Below are 23499 nucleotides of genomic sequence, written 5' to 3'. Positions count from 1 at the left end.
ATCAGAGCTAGGTAGAATCACCTAGGGAAGACTTCCTAGAAGTAATTTTCTTAACAGTTTTGGCAGAAGAGGGTGAAAATAGGGATCATATACTAAGTAGAAGGATAACTTGTGAAGGCTCATAATTGATGAGCCATTTTACGTAAGGATAATAAAATAAATTTGCTTAAAGGGAGTTGAGAATTTGGTGCTTGATGTGCTTTTAAATATATTTTTCTCACTTAGCATCTTCTAAAAATACTGGATTTGCCAGATATTAGTCTGCTGGTATAAATAAGAGTATGCAGATTGCTAACTTTATGTTCTTTTTCTTTGAATGGCAGTCTAGGAACATATGCATCTTTGCATGGGAGAATCTATTGCAAGCCTCACTTCAATCAACTCTTTAAATCTAAAGGCAATTATGATGAAGGCTTTGGGCACAAACCATACAAGGATCTGTGGGCAAGCAAAAATGAAAATGAAGAGACTTTGGAGAAACCAGCCCAGATTTCAAATGCAGAAGAGTCCCCTCAGAGCCCAGGGGTAGAAGATGCCCCCATTGCCAAGGTGGGTGTGCTGGCTGCAAGTATGGAAGCCAAGGCCTCCTCTCAGCGGGAGAAAGAAGACAAGCCAGCAGAAACCAAGAAGCTGAGGATCGCCTGGCCACCCCCAACTGAACTTGGTAGTTCAGTAAGTGCCTTGGAAGAAGGGCTCAAAGTGTCCAAGCCCAAATGGCCTCCTGAGGATGAAATCAGCAAATCTGAAGCTCCTGAGGATGTGGATCTGGATCTGAAGAAGCTAAGACGATCTTCTTCACTGAAGGAAAGAAGCCGTCCATTCACTGTAGCAGCTTCATTTCGAACCACTTCTGTCAAGAGCCCAAAACACTTGTCTCCACCTATCAGGAAAGGCTGGAGCATGTCTGAGCAAAGTGGGGAGTTTGTAGAAGTAATAGCATCAGAAAGGAAACAAGTGGAAAATGCCAATGCTTCAGAGAAGAGTGCGAGTGTGGGAAAAATAACCTGGCAAAACAAGGAATCTAGAGGAGGAGAGGGAGGGAGAAGAAACAAGGAAGTTCATAATTTTGAGATGGGGAGTGAGAATCTTGTAGAAAATGGTGCAAACTTAGATGAAGATGATGGAAACCTCATCAAACAGCTAGAACCCAAGTCTCCAAACTGGTCCAACTTTGTAGACAAGACCTCCACTATAGAATTCACTACTCAGGATCAGAAATCCCAGGATGGGGGATTCTGGGAAGGCGAAGTGGTCAAAGAGCTGTCTGTGGAAGAACAGATAAAGAGAAATCGGTATTACGATGAAGATGAGGATGAGGAATGACAAACTGCAATGGTGCTTGGCCTTAAATTGGTGTTAGTGTTAGTGAGCCGTTGCCCTTTATCAAAGTGATACACATAAAAAAGCATATTAGCATGGACTGTAATTTATGTGGAAGTACCTTTGGAAAAGAATTCCTGCTTCGAAAAAATCCCATACTACAACTTCAATGAACCAAATCTAAATGCTAGAGACAATATCACTTAAACTCTCCATTTTAACAATGATGATAATGCATAAAGTACTTTAAGGTGTTATAAATACCAGGTGGGATACAGTCCAACTGATACAGTCAGGATCCAAATAAGGTTATGTTAAAGTAGATAGATAATTAGTAGTACACTGTTACTTCAAATACTATTGAGGATTTAGGGAACATTCTGAAGGGATTTAGGGGCCTAAACATTATGACTAAATGCACTTTAGTATAAAGGGCACAGTTTGTATATCTTTTATTGAGTTCCAATTTAATTGTTTAGTATTCATCTGCTAAGAGATAAAATATTTAGTCTTTTAAAAAAAATTTTAGGTTAATTTTCTTACTCTGATATATAGGGGGAATTTATTGCTTTGTATCCTGCTCTCTAAACCATACCCTGAACTGGATTATTGAGGTATAACACAGCCAGCTTTTCAGAGCACCTGTTGAGGAAATTGAAGAACCACATGCTTTGGTGTTTGGGGAGATCCACTGCCTTCCAAATTTGCCAATGAGTTGACTAAACCCTCAGTGATTATTCTGGTGGTAGCTGTGCTTCTAATAATTAAGCTGCAATATATTTATCAGACCTTTTAGATTGCTGTTCATTATGCTCCATGTTCAAACAAAGTAAGGAGTTTAATGGTGTAATAGCAGACAGAACTGCCTTAAACCACTTGTGCTTAGCCACCCCCCAAACTCTGTTATCCACTTCTGATGTCCCTTTTATGAGACACCAGTTTTTAAGTACTTATCAGCTCTGAAATGTATTGATTTTTATGGCAGACAATATTCCCAAGGTGAAATTAAACCAGCTATAAGCCTTTTTCTTGGGATGGTTTTCTAATATTAAGGCTTTCGAACATTATAAACTTAAGTACATTTATTGTACATAATTGATGTTCTAAATTGATTGTGCGGTAGGGAGAGGCAGTTTAATGGATAGACTTTTCTTTGTATTGCTTTTATAGAAATTTTGCTCTAATATTTTTTAGAGATGTAAAATATTCTGCTTTCTTAAGGTCTTGCTTAATCTGAAACATTTTTATTCAATAAAGTTTTAATTTACATTTGAACTTTTCAGTGGTTCCTTTTTCATTCTTTATTGCATTGTTACAGTCCCCTTAGCTGTCTGGGAATAAAATGCAAATGGTACTATTAAATTTAGGTAAAGAGCAGCACCGTTAATACATCTGACCACTAGGTGGTAGTGTTGGGCTTCTCTTGGCCTTTCATCCTTCTGGAAGACAAACCTTTGGAAAATTGAAAGCAACTTGGGAAGAGAATGTGTGTACATTCAAAATGAACTGTTTTATCAATTCAAAATTCAGTGGTGACTTTTATTGTTATTTTACTCAACATTTAATAATTCACCTTACAATTATGCTTAGCATTCTAATTGGAATTTCCAGTTTTGTTGCTTGATTTCCTTGTCTGAAGAGGCAGCTGCCCCAGTTGTTAAGGCTCTTTTCTTTTCCTTTTCTTTTTAGTGGTAGGGTAAGGGGATGTATTTCCTTCCAGATAGTCATGCTTTTTGAGTCATGAGTTGTGTTTTGAGGGTCAGTGTGTGTTCCAAGGCCTTGCTTGGACTTCTGAGTGGATGGAAGGACACCACAGCTGCTCTTTTGCCCACCACAGGTTGAAGTAATTTAGAAATCCCTGCTCATTGAACAGTTGATCCAGAAACCCCTGCTGACATTCATAAATATCCAATCCAGCTTGAGTTCAGTTACTCTGTGTTACTCACTTTTTGCCATTCTAACTCACCAACACAATACTCATTAAATGCACTGACTTCTTACAAAAAAAATTGGATGTCTGTGCCTAGGATTTATGGGTATCAATTGAGTATGTCACCGTATATCAGGTACTTGGGAATTGAGAATACCCTTAGAAGAACCCTTTTCTTTACCTCTCAAAAACTAAGATAGACATCATAGGTACAGAGAAGAGAAATAAATAGTAGTGCCATAATCAATATAAAGAAAGGGATATCCTTAAGAGAATGACCAGAGAACACTAAATCTTCTAAAATAAACCTGAAGCCATGCAAAAAGTGTTAATTGTTTATTCTTTCTTTGCTCTCTAAATGAAGCCAATCTTGATTAAACTTTGTATGTCAATGGTGGCAGAGGATGTGAGTTTTTTCTGTTGGTGAAGCAGAAAAAAGGGCCACTTAGGTCTTTGAAATGGTCAAGGAGGATCCTGACTGCTACAGGGATCCTGCCCAAGATAAAAGCTGCACCAAGTTGCAGGAGCAATATGCTTTCTTACAACCAAAATGTAATAAAATTTGTACAGATTTGTTTTTCTAGAGACAGATTTGTGAACAGGGTCTGAGATCAAGATTATTGTACACTGGTTACTACATGCCAAGTTAAAATGTTCTTTATTCCTTGGGTCTCTGACTTAAATTCTTGTGGGACTCTCCTTCTAATTTTTAAATTAAATCAAATTTAATTTATTTTTCCTCTTTCTTTGTGGAAGAAATGGAAATGTTCTCATATAGATTGTGGTGATGAATGCATAACTATGTGATTATACTAGGAGCCACTGTAAACTTAGGATGAATTGTATGGTGTGTGAATAAAACTGTTTAAAAAATAAACAAAAATACAAGTGCTGGAGAAGATGTAGAGAGAGAGCTATACCTATTCACTTTTGGTAGGGAAGTAGATCGGTGCAGCCCTTTTATATAGGGCAGTGTGGTAGGTTCCACAGAAGGCTAAGTATAGGGTTGCCATATGATTCTGCAACCCCATTATTAGGTATATATTTAGAAAAACTGAATTGGGATAGGAATGGTCATTTGCACACTGGTGTTTATGGTGACATTATTCACAATTTGCAATGGAAGGAGGTGGCTTAAGAGTACATTGATAAATGGAAGGGTAATGGTGGTGTATGCATACAATGGAATATTTAGTGGCTGCAGGAATGAAGTTGTGAGGCATGAAACTGTGAATGAACCTAGAGGGCATTATTTGAGTGAAATAACTCAGAAACGAAAGGACAAATATTGTTAAGCCTCACTAATATAGACTAAATACAATGAGCAAACTCATTGAATTTCAGAGCACAGGTTATCAGGGAATAGAAAGTGGACAGAGATTGGGTAATCAATGATTAAGGAGTATAGAATGTTCAATCAGGCTTATTGTAAAGGTTCCTAGATTGCAAATTCTTAATAGCAGACGCACATTGCTGAGTTTTAACTGTTATTTCTCTGCTCTGAGATGCTGAGCTCTTTGTGTATAACCTGATAGTTCCCTACAACTTTGGTATCTGTGTGATACTTGAGACTCACAGCATTCTTCAGCTTTGAAAGTCAGCATTACTCCATACAGCAACTGTTAAAGAAGCTGAAAAAGAGATCAGACTTTAATTAGAGATATAAATGAAATGGATTTGGTTAGGACTAAGATAAATCAGAATACAGAGTAAAGGTTGATATTGACTGTATTTTAAAACTTCAACTTCTGTGTGAGACTAAAGGAAAAGATGTTTATTTGATGCAAAATTTATATTTTTTGTAACACACTAACTCGTATAGTCAGTTTATTTAAACAACATAATTATGTGGAAGCTAGAATAGGGAATGAGATCTTGCTGGTTTGTACAGGTTAGATATCCCTACACATCCCAGAGTAATTTGGGCAGAGAAAAAAAAGTAGAAATTTTAAAACTTCCCCACTGGGGGAATTCCTGATATTCTCTCAAGCATTAGGGACCCCCAATTTAATAAGCCAAACACTCAATCTTGGGGCTTGTCCTTATGAAACTTATTCCTGCAAAGGAGAGGCTAAGCCTCTTTACAATTATGCCTAAGAATCACTACCAGAGAACCTCTTTTGTTGCTAGATGTGGCCTCTCTCTCTAAGCCAACTCTGTAAAAAAAACTCATTACCCTCTCCCCTATGTGGGGATATAAATCTCCCTGGCAATGTGGAACATGACTTCCTGGGATTGAGAAAGATTTCTTGACCAAAAGGGGGAAAAGAAATGAAACAAAGTTTCAGTAACTAAGATATATAAGAGCTGAGAGGTCATTCTGGAGGTTTTTTAAATGCGATATATAGCTATTCCTTTGTAGTGTCTAATGTATTAGAATAGTTAGAAGACCTGAAACTGTAGCCTTGATTCTTGAAGAAGATTGTATAACTATATAGCTTTTATGGTGTGATGTGTGATTGTGAAAACCTTGTGACCAACACTCCCTTTGTCCAGTGTATGGGCAGATGAGTAATAAAGACAAAAATAGATCAATAAACAATGGGATAAGAGATATGGGGTGTTGTGGTGTTCTTTCTTCATTTATTTTTGGAGTGATGAAAATGTTCTAAAATTGATTGTGTTGATGAATGCATAACTATATGATGATATTGTGAGCCACTGACTGTATTCTTTGGGTGGATTATATGATGTGTGAATATATCTCTATAAAACTGCTTTTAAATAAAAAGTTTTTAAAAATCCTATGGGATCAGTGGAAAATTTACTTTTAAAATGGATCTTGAATATAGGCTAAATTACCATTAAGCTGTTGCTGAGTTCTGATGAAACTGGCTTCAGGCAGTGGTTCTCAGACCAACAGCAGTGGTTAGATGCTAACCTTTGAAATGACAAATGCAAATTCAGTAATCCCATCCCCAACCTACTGAATTAGAATCTCTGGTGGGGGGGGGGGGGCGAGAGTTAACAAGCTCTCCACATGATACTTATGGTGGCTATAGTTTGAGAACCACTAAGCTAAAGCAAAACCCTTTCAAATACCTAAGATGGCTGTCTTTTTCCTCCTTCCTCTTCTCTCCCCTGAAACACTTTTGTAGGCATGCCTTAATAGTTATAAAGTTACTTTTTAGTTTATCTGTCCTTGGCAAAATGTAGAGATAAAGTTCTTTTAACCTTTGTTCAGATCCTGCTAGTTAGTCTTGGGTAATTAACCTTGCAGCCAGGTTTTAACACATAATGTCCTGGGGTCAGGATTCCAGCTAAGGGAACATAAAGTTGGCCTTTTGAAGGTGCCTAGTCCAAGGTTCCCCTCCCTGTTTGTTTACATAGCTTCACAGGAGTTTAGTGTTCAAATATGAACACCTAAAATTAAGGTGGTTTATAGGATAAAGGTCCAGGATTCTGAAATTTAAGTATCTTTTGGCTCAGAGGCCCAGCTTTATTACTCGTACTCAACTTCTCTGGACCTCAGTTTACTCATCCATAAAATAGGGATGACTATCAACTCTATAGAATGAAATGAAATAAGCTGTGTAAAAGACTCAGTAGAGCAGCTGGCATATAGTAAGCCTCCCTGAACATTGGCCATCCTTTTTCTTTTGCCTTTATATTTTCCTGAGGTGTATTCCTGTTTTCACTTTACAGTGAAAGGGGATTGAGATCATGGAAGGGCGTGAGGGTAGGAAAATGCTGGGAGAAAGAGAGTAGTAGGCAGGACCTGCTGAGATGGGGAAATTAGCTCCGACGGGAGAGGGGCCCGGAGCGGGAAGATTCGAAAGGTCTGAGCTGAATAAGAATGCCCCCTTAAGAGTGATTAGTCTGAAGTGAGAGCTGTGGCCAGGGCCGGAATAGCTGGTGAGGATGGAGGAAGCGCCCCACTCTGGTAGCAAAAAAAAGTGGGGACAGAGTTAGAGGCCTTGGAGTAAGGGGCCGGGTCTGGAGCAAAGCGGGACGGGACGGGGCGTGGCCATGGCTAGAGGGCGCGGCGGGTCTGGGTCCCACCGAGCGGCGACCTCGGGCGCTGCCGGGAGAGAGGAAGGTGGGCGGGGAGGAGGCCGGGCCCGCTATGGAGGCGGGCGGAGGTAATCGGGGGACTAGCAAGGGCCGGAAGGGGGAGGCCGCCGGCCCGGCTCCGCCCCGGGGCCGCCTGCTCGAGTGTTCCGTTGGCCCTGGCTGCAGCTGAGGCTGTGGCGGCGGTGGCCGCGGGGCGGGCGTAAGATGGCGACAGCGGTGGCGGGAGCCCTGGGCCTGCTATGGGGCTGGTTGTGGAGCGAGCGCTTCTGGCTGCCCCAGAACGTGAGCTGGGCTGACCTGGAGGGGCCAGCTGACGGCCACGGCTACCCGCGGGCCCGGCATATCCTCTCGGTGTTCCCGCTGGCGGCGGGCATATTCTCCGTGAGGCTGCTCTTCGAGCGGTGAGAGCCCGTGAGGAGGCGGCGCGGAGGGCCGGGGTGGCCGGGATGGCTGGGTCACGGGCGGTGGAGCGGCCGCGGGAAAGAGGCGGGAGACCGGAAGCAGAACCGAAGGGAAAGTCCGGAAGGAGGGGGCTGGGGAATTTGGTCGCCTGGGGGAGGATGCTTTGAGGGTGGCTGCTGAGGTCTGGGAGCCTGGATAGAGACAGTGCGTTTGGAGCGTGAACAAGTGAAAAAGAGTCCGGTGGAGGGGCCCGCCGGGACCGCTCAATCTTAGATGCTGGAGCTGACGGGGGTGGTTAGGTGGCTCATAAACCTCTCCCCATCCTCCGAGGATTCTAGAGATGAAGAAACAGGTTGTGCGCGCTCTGGCAGGGACCCCGAAGCTGGGAACAGGAAGGGACTTGGGTAACCAGAACTGGTTGGAGCCGTGGAGGCTGAGGGGGTCAACGCAAGAGCCAGACTTTGCGACCAAAAGGCATGTGTTCAGGGGATCCCGGATTTGGGAGGACGTTTTAGTTTCTGCGAGTTGAGGGTAACAGGATTAGCTAGGCCCCAAGCCTTGGTTTGTCAACTCAAGGACGTTTGTTTAGGGGGAAAAATGAAGATAATAGATAAAGATATAGTAGGTACTGTCTTAGAGTTCAATACAATTCCTCCAGAGTCGGAAAACAGTAGAAATCTGGAAGGCTTGGGGTGTGGTGGAGCCTGAGGCTTCCAGAATATGGAAGGGTGTCAGACGAGCAGCAAAACAGGCTTTAGGTTTGAGATGAAAGGAGTGGTCATTTTAAAAGGATGGAAAGCCATAGAGTTTATTAGAGCACAGCTGTGTTGAACAGTGATTTTACATTTCCTTGAGTGAGTGGGACATATCTGCTAAGATAAAGACCTTTACTAAAGACTGGAAGTGGTGATTTTATAAGATGGACTTACAGCTGTGGGCCATTTAAGTCTACTCAGACTCCAAGAAAGAAAACTGCTTTCTGCATAGGTCTCAGATTATGAAGGTGACACTTTGACATTTTTTATCTGTTTTACCTTTATCTAGAGCAGAAATGACTGTAATGCAGGAATTCCCTTTCTAGCTTGCGAATATGCTATAGATAAAATAATTCTACTCTTTGAAAAATTAGTATTATCTATTTTGGATTGCTTCTTTAATTTAGTTATTCCTGACAAAGATCTTTCAAGAAATGTGTGTTATATTTATTCATGGTGTTTGGGTATTGTCAGCAAAGAGCTCTGCCAACACATTCAAATGCAAAAATTAAGATGCTTTTAATGGAAGCAAGTGAACCTAAAGATCTAAATGCCTTCTTTGGGTCCTCAGGAACATAGTGTTGCAATTATTTAAGTATAGTCACTTTATTAGTATTCCTAAGGTGAAGGGGCTAATCATTTGTCTCTCAGGAGTAAACTAGATCCAGGCATCCTCTACCTTAGCATCTGTATATGAGGACTGAAAAGAGAAAGGCACTGTAGTGAGAAAAAAAAAACAAAACACATGCAATTCAAGACAGAAAAAGGAAAGTTCATTGCCTAGGAAAAGACTCCCTGCTTTTTACAGAAATATATACCAATATGGAAATTTCCTCATATTAGTGGTGAAAAGAAATAATTTGTTGCTTATGAAGATCTGTTTCATGTAAACTTACATATTTCTTCAGATTTCCAAGGGGTTGCCGCAGATGGCTGAAGACATATATATTCCCTGGCAGGCCCACTGGAAAAGGATCCATTACCTGTGGGAATTCTATCTGACCGTTTCTATGGTGCTCCAGTGTCAGGGAAGTAGGGGTGGATGGGAATGCTGAGCTGAAAGCATTCTAGTGTATTTCTTGGCTGGTGAGAACAGTCACCTTGTGTGTGGCATGTTTGCTGTTGGGAAAGTTCAACCCTAGAAGCAGTCTTGATATTTTGCGTCTCTTTTAAGATCAACTACCTAAATTAGTAATAAAATTGAAGGCTGGATTACCAGTTCTCTCTTGCTGTGCTGGTCTTCTATAAAAGGGATAGATGATACTCTTAAAATAAAAGATGTGCCAGAAATATTGGTACAGTTGTCATCTTTTCCTACATTTTCTCAAATACTCCCTGTTTAGTTTCTAGAAGAGATTCATGTAGTAACCATAGACTGTAAGAGCTAGAATGCCAACCTCCTCCTTTTACAGACAGTAAACTAAGGTTTAGAGACATCTTGGCTTTTCAGAGGTTGCATACTCACCTGGGGAGGAGCTAGAACAAGGCTCCAGATCATGTTCCCCAGTCCAGTGTTCTTTCCAATGTATGATGTGATCATCTTTTCCTGTTCCTTAAACCCTCTTTCACGCATTTAGATTTAACCTCCCGTTTCCTGGTACTCTAGGATTTTCAGAACAAATCCATATTTATTCTATTCCTATTAAATATAATGGGGGTTTCACTTGAATTTTGTATTTTATGTGTTTTTGTTTAAATTATTGCTACATATTTAAATAATCTTTACCAAATATCCCTTGGTAAATTATCTCTGTCTTGTTTCAAGAATCTTCCAAAGAATAAATGCAGAATGTATAATTTGGTCTTCCTTTTTCCTCCTTCTCTTCCTTCTCATCAACCACACTGAGCATTTATTTTGAAGTTTCTATATATATTCCCGAGGGAACTGCAGCCCCATCTGTTTGGAGATGTCTTAAAAGCCACCTGACCTTAAATAAAGTGTTGGTATCTAGCAATTATTTATTTCAATAAAGACTGCAGTTAGGAGATTGTTACCTATCAAAAGATAGAGGTTTCCTTTGTGGGCATCTGCTGGCTAGTGGCATTGTGGCTTGTATCTTGCACAATGCCTTGAATGTGGCATGTAGTCAGTAAATACTGAATGATTGTGAAGAGTCTGCCCTCATCTACTCAGATGCCCAGATGAATAACCCTGAATCTAGATCTTCTATCTAAAATAGCTGTTTGGCTTGATTGAGAGAAGCAAAACTATAATTCCTTTGTTTCTGTTCACATTCACCATTTGAGTATTGTGCACCTTTCTACACACACACACACACATACACACACAGAGAATCTGCCCCATATCCTATCAAAAGAGAGATAAGAAACGCCTCCATTTGTTTTTGTTTTTGTTTTTTTTAACTTTTTAAAATATTATGTGGCTGATTGAGACCAGATTAAAAGAGTGGTTCGAGCTAGGTCTGCTGAATCTGACTTTAACTTTTTTTTTTTTTACTTTTTTTGCAACGTATATACAAAACAAAGAATGAAAAAAGCAATAATTTTCAGACCACTCTTCAACAAATAGTTGCAGGGCAGATCCCAGAGCTTGTCATGGGCTACCATGTCATCATCTCAGATTATTCCTTCTAGCTGTTCCCGAATATAGGAGGCTAGAAGGAATACATTTTTTTTTATCATTACTATAGAGTTTTTTCCCTTTTTTTGTGAAAAATAACATATACAAAACAATAAATTTCAAAGCACAGCCCAACAATAAGTTGTAGAACAGATTTCAGAGTTTGGTATGGGTTGCAATTCCACAATTTTAGGTTTTTACTTCTAGCTGCTCTAAGATACTGAAGACTAAAAGAAATATCAATTTAATGATTCAGCAATCATGTTCATTTGTTAAATCATGTCTTCTCTGTATAACTCCATCACTTTGATCTTTCTACCCTTCTCTGCAGGGGTATTTGGGTTATGGCCATTGTAACTTTTTCATGTTGGAAGGGGCTGTCACTAATATGGGGTAGGGAGATGGAACTAGCTGATGTTTTGGAGAGGCTGGACCCTCTAGGTTTCAGGACTTACCTGGTCCAGGGACCCATCTGGAGGTTGTAGGTTTCTGGAAAGTTACTCCAGTGCATAGAACCTTTGTAAAATCTTATATGTTGCCCTATGTTTTCTTTAGGATTGGCTGGGATGGTTTTGGTTGGAGTTTGGCAAATTATGATAGGTAGCAATGTCTAACTGAAGCTTGCATAAGAGTGACCTCCAGAGTATCCTCTCGACTCTTTGAACTCTCTCAGCCACTAATAGTTTATTGGTTACACTTCTTTTCTCCCTTTTGGTCAGGATGGAATTGTTGATCCCACAGTGCCATGGCAGGACTCATCCCTGGGAGTCATCTCCCACACCACCAGGAAGATTTTCACCCCTGGATGTCATGTGTCACATAGAGGGGAGGGTAATGATTTCATGTACAGAGTTGAGCTTAGAGAGAGTGAGGCCACATCTGAGTAACAAAAGAGGTCCTTCAGAAGTAACTCTTTGGCATACCTATAGGTAGGCTAAGCTTCTCTGCTACCTACATAAGCTTCACAAGAGTAAGCCTTAAGATGAAGGGCTTGGCCTATTGATTCGGATGCCCCTAATGTTTGACACAGTATCAGGGGATTCGCTGATGGTAAAGTTTAATAGTTCCATAGTTTTTCTCCTATCCTCAAAGGACTTTGCTAATACTTTTTGATTATCTGCTTACTATATTCTGGGATGTATCCAGGCATTATATTAAACTGTACTGTATTAAAGGCCCTCATTCTTATTCTGGGCCCCCTGTGTTTCAGTTGTTTAAATGAGCTATCCAAACAGGTTGTGTTAGATTATGTGCTACAAAAAATTTACGTTCCACACAAAATAAACCTTTCTTCCTTTGGTCTCAAAGAGTAGGTGCAGTTCTGGAATATAGACAAGGTCTTCCTTACCCCTGAGTTCTCAATTAACTCAATCTCAACCTGATCGACTTCGTTCTTATCTCTAAATATCAGGTTATAGGTATATAAAATGGCCTCTCAAAATCCAGAAATGATAATTACCACTCCAGACTAAATGTGTCTGCTGTAAGAGTTTACCGTCTAGGCCCCTGAAGCATTTTCTAAAGAAGACCATACAATACTTGTTCGTTCATTTCTGACTTATTTTGCCACACCAAATGTCCCACAGAACTGCATCACATTGTTGCATGCCTCAGAATTTCATTCCTTTTTGTAGCAGCATAATATTCAATCATATGTATCCGCCATCATTTGCCAATCTACTTCTCAGTCAATACAGCTTTCAGCCACTTGCATTCATTAGGCATCATGTATAATGCCTAAAGTCCGCAGTCCATCAGCACTCTCAATTTTTGATAATTTTATTGTTCGCAAGAGAAAGATAACCAATAAACACACTCTCACCAAATAGGAAATCTTAACCTCCCCTTAACTCTTGTCCCTCCTCCCATTATTTACCCCTACTGTTGCTGTGTTCAACTGTATCTTAACGATGAAATTGTTTGAAACTTAGTATCTAGTCCCTTGAGCACAGTGTTCCTTGGGATCAAGTGGGAATTTGAGATTTAATATTCACACTGTCAGGACTCATTTATTTTGAATCTGGTGATACAATGGGAGCTTTACCTTGTCAGAAGAAAATTATTTTGTAAACTATATACGAGGTGGATAAGAGCCCTCGCTGCTGCTCATTTGTTATGCCAGTCCTTCTCATTACTTCAGGGCTAATTCACCGGGATGTCAAAAGAGCCTGGTCGGTAACATTCTCACTCATTGAGAACCGAACAAATTCGCTTCCTGGCCTGTCATGTAACTGGCAACAATAGTTGTGACTTATTTTTCTCATGTGCATTTCTTAACCACTCATTTCATCTTCTCTTGTGATTCTTGCTACCCCTACTGCATACTGCCTTTTTACCCCTGTTCTCCCCCACTTCCCAACAGGCCTGCTGCCCACCTCCCAGATCCGTGTTATCTCTCAGCATTGTGGCCCAGTTGGTCCTCCTTGGGAAGAACGACCATGGCTGCTGATGGGCTGAAAGAGAAGACAGCCCATTCCACCACATCCCTAAAGGTTTTCTGTTGGTCGTTATTGAATTTTAAATCACAGAATTAAATCAGGTTTTCAGATCCAGCAGAGTGATTGGAAATGATGGCCATATGGCTCTGCCCTTATCTAAGAACCCACCTCTTAATAAACTCCAGATGTCACAAGTCTGTGTCCCTCCTCTTCTCTGGGAAAACTACTTTCCCAGCCTTTTCTGCACAGTGGGTGTTGATGTTCTGCATACAGCCCTGAATACTGTCATGCCTGAGGTCAAGTTCCTGCCTCTATCCCTGGAGACAATACATTTGTCACTGGAAAGAAACAAGTCAGATATTTTTGCTTTAGCCACTTCCTGATTGAGAAAACTAGGGTCTCCTAGATGGGTAAAGAAAAGGTTAATGAAGGGGAGGCAGCAAGTGAAATGTATCTAGCCTCCTTATAAAGTAGGAAGGGGGAGATGTACCCATTTTGACTTACTCTCCAGGGGTATTTTTAGGTAAGTAAAAGCTGCCTTCTAAAGAATTCACTGGTTGTTGTACTTGAATACACTCCTATTCTATCTTTAGAGGGGTTAATTGAGGTGTTAACCATAATCAGAGTAGTTAACTACAACCACTTCTATTTTTTAAAATCTGTCCAAGGCAGTTTTCCTAGATAGAAAGAATTCCCTCAGAATTATATAGACCTGTGCTGTCTAGTAGATAGCACTAGCTACATGTGCTTCTTGTGACTAGTTTGAATTGAGAAATATACACACCAGATTTCAAAGACTTAGTAAAGAAAAATATATATATATATAAAATATTTTAATTTTTCACATTGACTAAATACTGACAATATTTTAAATGTGTCAGGTTAAACAATATATTATTGAAGTTAGCTTCAGCTGTTTCTTTTTTACTTCTTAAAATACGGCTACTAGAAAATTTAAAAGTACATATGTGGCTCATGTTATATTTCTACTGGACAGCGTTGATGGCAGTGATTCAAGCAAATAATATTAAAAACTGAAGAAAGAATTTTAATGTACCTTCACATTTGACTTCATTTTTAGGACCAAAAAAGGGACACAAGTATATCGGACCTTACTTTAGACAATAGGTCTTTTTTTTTTCTAAACTTTTTTTATTGTATAATATAACATATACAAAGCAAAGAGAAAAAAAAAAAGCAGTAGTTTTCAAGGCATTCTTCAACAAGCCGTTACAGGACAGATCCCAGAGTTTGTCATGGCCTACCATACCAGCATGACAATAGATCTTTTTTTAAAATAGGATGTTAAAATGTAAATCATTCCCTGAATGATATAAATGACTAGTTAACTTATATTCTGTTTTGGGTAATCTTCATTGAAGTGCCTTCTATTCAAGCATTGCTCTGTAGTTTTTCTTCTCTGCATGTATCTTCTCAGTGTAATAGTTAATGATCTGAAAGCAAACAAGTTTGTCAAGTAGTTAAATGTACATGAGAAGCTGCATAGTCCTTATAAGTTGTCCTCTATTATATATCTTTTGTAATTAAGGTTTATGGGCTTTGTTTTTTTAAAGAAGGATATTCCTTGTCATCTTTAATTTTGGGGAAGTGTTAGCATTTGTGAGAAGTCTCACTTATAGGTACAGAGGTCTCAAAACTAAATCAGATTTTTGTGGTTGTGTTTAATTCTTCTTGGGAAAAATCTGGTTATAGACAAAAATCGTTTAACTTGAATCTCTATTGATTCTCCAGAAATCATTGAGCTTCTCCTATGCTTGATAAACACAGAACTCGTAGGTTATCTGATAACCCAGGAGGACAAAGTTGACTTTTAATTTCGTCCCTTCAGGGTGACATATTTCCTTGAGACACTTCACATTTTAGTTGAGAATTAAGTTTTTACCCATTTGTGCATCTCTTCATTCTTCAGTAATTACTGAGAGCTTAGTTAATGCCAGATATTAAACTGTGTGAAGGAAAATAGGGTTAGTTTTTTCATAGTTTCTACCCTCAGGAAAAGGGGCAAGAAAACCAGTGGTTAAAATATACTTTAACAAGTGTATGCATAAGATATTAAGGGAGTTTGTAGAAGGTGGCTCTATTTCCTTTTACAGTTGTTAACTAAAATATAGGCTTAGTGTCTTACTAACACTAATATTTTCTTGGACCATGAAGGAGAGTGAAAACTTCTTGAAAAAAGAGCTTTCTGTTAACCTTTTACTTTAATCCACTTCTTGTTTGGCCTATGCTGTGTGTGTTTTTACTTTAAGCAAATACTGTAAGTTGTATAATCACTTATTCTTTTTTTTATTTATTTTTTTTGGTATGGGGAGGCACCAAGAATCAAACCCTGGTCTCTGGCATGGCAGGCAAGAACTGTGCCACTGACACTCATTCATTTTTAAAAAGGTTAATATGTGTATGAATGAATGGATAATTACATGTTTTCATATTACTACCTTGGTATAAATTATCTTTAGTGTTAAAACTCCTATAGTGCATTAGAACATTTGGATTTACAGAAAATATAACCTATAAACATTCCATAAATAAAACATCTGTGATGGTAGTTTTTTTGGCCTCTATCTATCAAGTCTCAGTTCTTGTTTCAGGTTTGATAATTTTTTCCTGGGCAGTTTCCATATTCCTTTTTCTTCATCTACTAAGGTTTCCCATGGTAGATTTGTAGTGAAGTCAAGGAGCTAGATAAAGTGAATGATGTCAGGAACATTTCTAAGGTCACAGTTGGAATTTGGAGAGAAACAGTTTCAGGGGTCTTGAATGAAACTGTTATTCAGTAGGTTCTAAACTGCCCTGATAACATTTAAATGAAAAGTAACATTACTTTTAGAAAATAGTTCAATAACAAGAATGGCATTGTTTTATACTGTTGTAAATCTCTATTATCAGGCTTAACAGAAGAGCTGGATTCTTATATCTATTTCTGTATTTAATGTGTTCCATTATGTTGTTTTAGTTGAAGAATATGAAGAAAATCTTGCCTTACACAGATACCTGTATAGTTAGAAAAGAGAGGACCTTTTCAGGTAAACACCCTGAAAGGGTCTCAGGGGCAACTGCCCTTTGAGAACTGCTGCTCTGTAGAAAGTAAAATATCCATTAACCCCACTATACAATAAAACTACAACTTAATCTTAAATCAGTTTGCATCTATCTCAAGCATTTATTCATACTTACATATTCCACCTAATTCTTACTACCTCAGATCTTACTTTACTTATGTAGAATAGAGTAAAATGTAAGCAGGATGCTGATTCTTTCTCAACACAGTACTGAGATTCATTAAATTGCTGAAGGCATTAGTTACTTTAATTCTTTAAGGCCAGGTCTAGGTGAAGATAACTTTGCCTCAGGTGGGGAAGGAAATAGAGGATAGTCTGGTATAATTCTACAGTGTATGGCTTATTAGGGTTTACAGTAGTATATGTCACGACGGCTTTTTCTTTTAGTCTGTTTCTGCTTCGGTTCAAGAGCAAATTTGTCCACTTTGTTAATGGTCCTCAGAGAAAACTGCAAGGATTACTTGCACTCAGACAGCTCAAGAAATGGGGCATTTGGCATAGGTGTCCTTGAAAAACGTAGTGGATTTTACTCTAGTGAATCCTGTCCTCTTAAGAATCAGGAAAATGCATGGACATGTATGTAAATGTATATGGAATATACAAAATAATGGTGGGAGTCACCAGCACATGAATAGTATTTAATTCAGTTGTTCTTAAACTCTTAAAAATTATTGAGGGACTTAAAGAGCTTTTGTTTATGTGGGTTATACCTGTTGATATTTACCATATTCATAATTAAAATTGAGAAATTAAAAAATGTATTTATTAATTTTAAAAAGAACAGAATAAATCTGTCTATGTTAATGTAAGTAACATTCTTGAAAACTGTTTTCCAAAAGAAAAAACTTTAGTGAGAATAACAGCATTGATTTTATATTTTTGCAAATCTTTTTAATGTCTGGCTTACTAGTAGAAATTGATTCTCCAATCTGGCTTCCACCTTCAATGTCTTATGATAATGCTGTTTTGGTTGAAGTATATTAAGAATCAACCTCACACAAATGTCATTGAAAGGGGAGAAGTATTTTTTATTTATATTTTTTATTAATTTTTAAAAAATATGTAACAAACAAACATTCTTAACATGATCATTCCATTCTACATATATAATCAGTAATTCACAATATTATCACATAGTTGCATATTCATCATCATGATCATTTCTTAGAACATTTGCATCAACTCAGAAAAAGAAATAAAAAGACAACAGAAAAAAATTCATACATACCATACCCCTTACCCCTCAGGGAGAAGTATTTTAAAAGCCCTTCCAGAGAATTTAATATTCTTCTTTAATACTATATTTTATTCCATCTTGTACTTTGAATATTTCGGTCATTTGGAAAATACTAGTTGACTGAGTTATGCATATCTTCCAAATGTCCATAATATCTCATTATATAATATTGAAAATTCATATTAGTTAATCTCTTTGTAGCAAATCTCATCAGAAAAGTCTTAAAGTATTGGAAAGTTGCCAATGGCCAGATAAAGTTTCTAAGAGTCCAGTTTTCACTTAAAAGCCTGCATTTTGTCATTGATAACAAATGCTGCCAGTTGTTTTCCTTGAAGTGACAGGCTCATTTCATTCATTTTCAAGAAACTGTTTGCTAAATATCTGGATTTGAGTAACCTTGGTTGCCTGTTAGTTATTCTTTCAGGAAAAAATGGTGTTCCTTGAAAAGTGACTTGGAAAAAAAAAAGAAAGAAGTAATTTGATTCAGTTCACAACTCAAACAGTAGCAAAAGTGCCTTTCCTTAAGGTTACCATATATTTTGGTATGCAGCAGAATTGTATTATGTGTACTTCCCATTTCATCATAATAGTTTTAAATTGTACCCAAGCGTTGAAATTTAATAAAATTAATTTGTACTGCTTTGTCAAGGACATGTTTTTTTAAAAATGTTTATTGTGGTACATATATATATAACACAAAATTTTCCTTTTTAATTCTACAATTCAGTGTTTTAAATACATTCACAACGTCATGCTGTCAGTACCACCATACTAAAACTCTTTCATCACCCAAAACAAATTCTGAACCCATTAAGCAGTAATTCCCCATTCTTAAGTAAAACTGGTGGCTTTTCTTTCTTCTTCTTCTTTTTTTTAATGGAGGGCCTTAGCAATGAAAAATACAGTTATCTGCTATTACAGTTTGGTGCCACTGCCTAGATTTGTGTGAAAAAGTTTTACATGCCATAAATCTTACCCACCACTGCTTTGCGCCATCATTGCAATTGTCATCACAGTGAGAGGCAAATAACCTCTTATTATTACGGAAAGATACTGATTTTGTGGATTCCCTGAGAGTATCATAGGCTCCTCAGGGGTCCATAGACCATATTGCTGACTTTGCCAAGGGCAGCTTCAGTCTATCCTATCTAGTGTATGGGTAGATGCTAGATGAGAGCAGGTGGGAGAAGGGTTGCAGAATGAGTGGGAGTTGAAAGGGAAATCATAAGGAGACTTTTTAAAGAACTTTAGTTATGAGGTGGAAAAGAGTCTGAGGATGCTGGGGGACAAGGGAGAGCTGCTTTAAATTGGAAAAACTTGAATATGTTTAAGAGCCAATGAAAAGAAACACACAGATAGTAAGACTGAAGATAATAGAATGGTGGAATAGAGTGAAATTTCTGATACAGAAGTGAAAGGGTCTAAAACACTGGGAGATTAGTTTTTTTTTTAATTAATTAAAAAAAATTTTTTTAAATACCAAAAAAACACCAAACAAACGCAAACATTCTTAACTTTTGATTGTTCTGTTCTACATATATAATCAGTAATTCACAATATCATCACATAGTTGCATATTCATCATCATGATCATTTCTTGGAACATTTGTATCTATTCAGAAAAAGAAATAAAAAGAAAACAGAAAAAAATTCATACATTCCATACCCCTTACCCCTCCCCTTCACTGATCACTAGCATTTCAATCTAAATTTATTTTAACATTTGTTCCCCCTATTATTTATTTTTATTTCATATATTTTAATCATCTGTTGATAAGGTAGATAAAAGGAGCATGAGACACAAAGTTTTCACAATCACATAGTCACATTGTGAAAGCTGTATCATTATACAATCACCTTCAAGAAACATGGCTACTGGAACACAGCTCTACATTTTCAGGCAGTTCCCTCCAGCCTCTTGATTACGTTGACTAACAAGGTGATAGACATATTTAATGTGTAAGAATAACCTCCAGGATAACCTCTCAACTCTGTTTGGAATCTCTCAGCCACTAACACTTTATTTTGTCTTATTTCACTCTTCCTTCTTTTGGTCGAGAAGGTTTTCTCCATCCCTTGATGCTGAGTCTCAGCTCATTCTAGGATTTCTGTCCCATGTCGCCAGGAAGGTCCACACCCCTGGGAGTCATGTCCCACGTAGACAAGGGGAGGGTGGTGAGTTTGCTTGTTGTGTTGGCTGGAGAGAGAGAGGCCACATCTGAGCAACGAAAGAGGTTCTCTTGGGAGTAACTCTTAGGCCTGATTTTTAAAAAAATTTATTTATTAATTAAAAAAGAGAAATAAAACAACATACATAATCAGTAATTCACAATATCATCACTTAGTTGCATATTCATCATTTCTTAGAACATTTGCATCGATTTAGAAAAAGAAATGAAAAGATAACAGAAAAAGAAATAAAACAATAACAGAGAAAAAAAGTTATACATACCATACCCCTTACCCCTCGCTGTCATTGATCACTAGCATTTAAACTAAATTTATTTTAGCATTTGTTCCCCCTATTATTTATTTTTATTCCATATGTTCTACTCCTTTGTTGACAAGATAGATAAATGGAGCATCAGACACAAGGTTTTCACAATCACACAGTCACATTGTAACAGCTGTATCATTATTCAATCCTCCTCAAGAGACATGGCTACTGGAACACAGCTCTACATTTTCAGGCAGTTCCCTCCAGTCTCTCCATAACATCTTGAATAACAAGATGATATCTACTTGATGCATAAGAATAACCTCAAGGATAACCTCTCCACTCTGTATGGAATCTCTCAGTCATTGACGCTTTGTCTCATTTCCTTCTTCCTCCTTTTGGTCGAGAAGGTTTTCTCAATTCCTTGATGCTAAGTCTTAGCTCATTCTAGGGTTTTTCTCAATCCCTTGATGCTGAGTCTCCATTCCAAGATCTCTGTCCCACGTTGCCAGGAAGTTCCACACCCCTGGGAATCATGTCCCATGTAGAGAGGGGTAGGGTGGTGAGACTGCTCATTGTGTTGGCTGGAGAGAGGGGCCACATCTGAGCAACAAAAGAGGCTCTCTTGGGGGTGACTCTTAGGCCTAAATTTTAAGTAGACTTGACCTATCTTTTGCAGGGTTAAGTTTCATATGAACAAACCCCAAGACTGGGGGATCAGCCCATAGTTTTGGTTGTACACACTGCTTGTGAGAATATCAAGAATTCAACTTAGGGAAGTTGAGTTTTCCCCCTTTCTCACCATTCTTTGCAAATACTTTTTTATTCACTGTTCAAATCACTCTGGGGTTTATCGGGGCATCACTCTGGACAAACCAACAAAATCTCATGTCCTACTCAAGGTTCCATGTACTTATGGTGTTAAATTAAGCTGTCTACATAAGTTATATTAAGAAATGCACTAGTCAAAATATAAATTTTGTAACAAATAAACATTTTTTGCTTTGGTCTCACATAAGTTAAAATTTTAAAATATTAATTACCATCTGTTTTCAGTACCCTGTAGTAATGACATTCCTTTGTTCTTCCTCATACAAAAATATTTTTTTAATTTGTACATTTAGTCACTTTCATTGTACACTCTAGGCATTCCTAGATTATACCATCTCAATCTTTATCGTCTTTCCTTCTGATTTCATTTGTGCCACCAAGCCCTCCTTCTATCATTCTCACATTCAGCTTCGTTCAGTGTTTAACATAATTTAATTACCGTTAAGTAGTATTGTGCTGTCCATTTCTGAGTTTTACATTCAGTCCTTTTACACAATCCGTATCCCTTCAGCTCCAATTACCCAATATCTTACCCTATTTCTGTCTCCTGATGGTTTCTGTTACCAATGAAATTCTTCAAGTTTATTCACTAATGTCAGTTCATATCAGTGAGACCATGCAGTATTTGTCCTTTTGTTTCTGGCTAATCTCACTAAGCATAATGTCCTTAAGGTCCATCCATGTTGTTACATACATTATAACTTTATTCTGTCTTACAGCTGCATAATATTCCATCGTATGTATATACTACAGTTTGTTTTGCCCCTCGTCTATTGATGGACATTTTGGCTGTTTCCATCTCTTTGCAATTGTAAATAATGCTGCTATAAACACTGGTGTCCAAATGTCCATTTGTGTCCTTGCCCTCATGTCCTCTGAGTAAATACCTAGCAATGGTATTGCCAGGTCATATGGCAATTCTGTATTTTGAGGAACCGCCAAACTGCCTTCCACAGTGGTTGACATTCCACCAACAGTGGATAAGTGTACCTCTTTCTCCACATCTTCTCCAGCACTTGTCATTTTCTGTTTTATTGATAATGGCCATTCTTGTGGGTGTGAGATGATATCTCATTGTGGTTTTGATTTGCATTTCTCTAATAGCCAGGGACATGGAGCATCTCTTCATGTGCCTTTTAGCCATTTGTATTTCCTCTTCTGAGAAGTGTCTGTTCAAGTCTTTTTCCCATTTTGTAATTGGGTTGTCTGTCTTTTTGTTGTTGAGTTGAACAATCTCTTTATATATTCTGGATACTCGGCCTTTATCAGATACATCGTTTCCAAATATTGTCTCCCATTGTGTAGGCTGTCTTTTTACTTTCTTGACAGAGTTCTTTGATGTGCAAAAGTGTTTAATTTTGAGGAGTTCCCATTTATTTATTTATTTCTTCAATGCTCTTGCTTTGGGTGTAAGGTCTAGGAAACCAGTTCCTAGTATAAGATTTATAAGCTATTTCCCTACATTTTCTTCTAACAGTTTTATGGTCTTAGATCTAATGTTTAGGTCTTTGATCCATTTTGAGTTAATTTTTGTATAGGGTGTGAGGTATGGGTCCTCTTTCATTCTTTTGCATATGGATATCCAGTTCTCTAGGCACCATTTATTGAAGAGACTGTTCTGTCCCAGGTGAGTTGGCTTGACTGCCTTATCAAAGAACAATTGTCCATAGATGAGAGGGTCTATATCTGAACACTGTTTGATTCCATTGGTCAGTGTATCTTATCTTTATGCCAGTACCATGCTGTTTTGACCACTGTAGCTTCATAGTATGCCTTAAAGTCAGGTAGCGTGAGACCTCCAACTTCATTTTTTTTTCTCAGGATACTTTTAGCTATTCAGGGCACCCTGCCCTTCCAGATAAATTTGGTTATTGGTTTTTCTATTTCTGAAAAGTAAGTTTTTGGGATTTTAATTGGTATTGCATTGAATCTGTAGGTCAATTTAGGTAGAATTGACATCTTAACAATATTTAGTCTTCCAATCCATGAACACGGTATGCCCTTCCATCTATTTAGGTCTTCTGTGATTTCTTTTAACAATTTCTTGTAGTTTTCTCTGTATAGGTCTTTTGTCTCTTTAGTTAAATTTATTCCTAAATATTTTATTCTTTTGGTTGCAATTGTAATTGGAATTCTTTTCTTGATTTCCCTCTCAGATTGTTCATTACTAGTGTATAGAAACACTACAGATTTTTGAGTGTTGATCTTGTAACCTGACACTTTGCTGTACTTATTTATTAGCTTTAGTAGTTTTGCTGTGGATTTTTTGGGGGTTTTGACATATAGTATCATATCATCTGCAAACAGTGACATTTTTACTTCTTCCTTTCCAACTTTGATGCCTTGTATTTCTTTTTCTTGTCTAATTGCTCTGGCTAGAACTTCCAACACAATGTTGAATAACAGTGGCGATAGTGGACATCCTTGTCTTGTTCCTGATCTTAGGGGGAAAGTTTTGAGTTTTTCCCCAT

General features: G+C 38.1%; 2 protein-coding genes and 1 long non-coding RNA gene across 12 annotated transcripts in view; 2 read left to right on the top strand and 1 right to left on the bottom strand.

Annotated features, from left to right (window-relative positions):
* The window catches only part of LIMA1 (LIM domain and actin binding 1), a 116448-nt gene extending 113853 nt beyond the window's left edge, over nt 1-2595 (top strand). For all 4 annotated transcript variants that reach the window (XM_077170871.1, XM_077170868.1, XM_077170870.1 and 1 more), the window contains exon 11: nt 324-2595. In XM_077170871.1, the coding sequence (XP_077026986.1) occupies nt 324-1323 (1000 nt within the window). In that variant the 3' untranslated portion in view covers nt 1324-2595. The remainder of the gene's footprint in view (nt 1-323) is intronic.
* The window catches only part of LOC143691813 (uncharacterized), a 72726-nt gene extending 64810 nt beyond the window's left edge, over nt 1-7916 (bottom strand). For 3 of the 5 annotated variants that reach the window (XR_013179700.1, XR_013179699.1, XR_013179703.1), the window contains exons 1-3: nt 7562-7916; nt 6053-6131; nt 4827-4881 (exon numbers count right to left, since the gene is read on the bottom strand). This is a non-coding gene — a long non-coding RNA (uncharacterized LOC143691813). Of the gene's footprint in view, nt 1-3571; nt 3668-4826; nt 4882-6052; nt 6132-7561 lie in introns of those variants that run through there. The other 2 variants (XR_013179701.1, XR_013179702.1) reach the window with 2 other exon arrangements.
* The window catches only part of CERS5 (ceramide synthase 5), a 39748-nt gene continuing 23615 nt past the window's right edge, over nt 7367-23499 (top strand). Inside the window, exon 1 of one of the 3 annotated variants that reach the window (XM_077170881.1) lies at nt 7367-7665. In XM_077170881.1, the coding sequence (XP_077026996.1) occupies nt 7469-7665 (197 nt within the window). In that variant the 5' untranslated portion in view covers nt 7367-7468. The remainder of the gene's footprint in view (nt 7666-23499) is intronic. The other 2 variants (XM_077170880.1, XM_077170879.1) reach the window with 2 other exon arrangements.

Source organism: Tamandua tetradactyla, chromosome 7 (assembly GCF_023851605.1).
Source record: "Tamandua tetradactyla isolate mTamTet1 chromosome 7, mTamTet1.pri, whole genome shotgun sequence".
NCBI lineage: Eukaryota > Metazoa > Chordata > Mammalia > Pilosa > Myrmecophagidae > Tamandua > Tamandua tetradactyla.
Note: the sequence above shows the minus strand (reverse complement) of the source record. Positions and strands in the feature narration are given on the sequence as shown.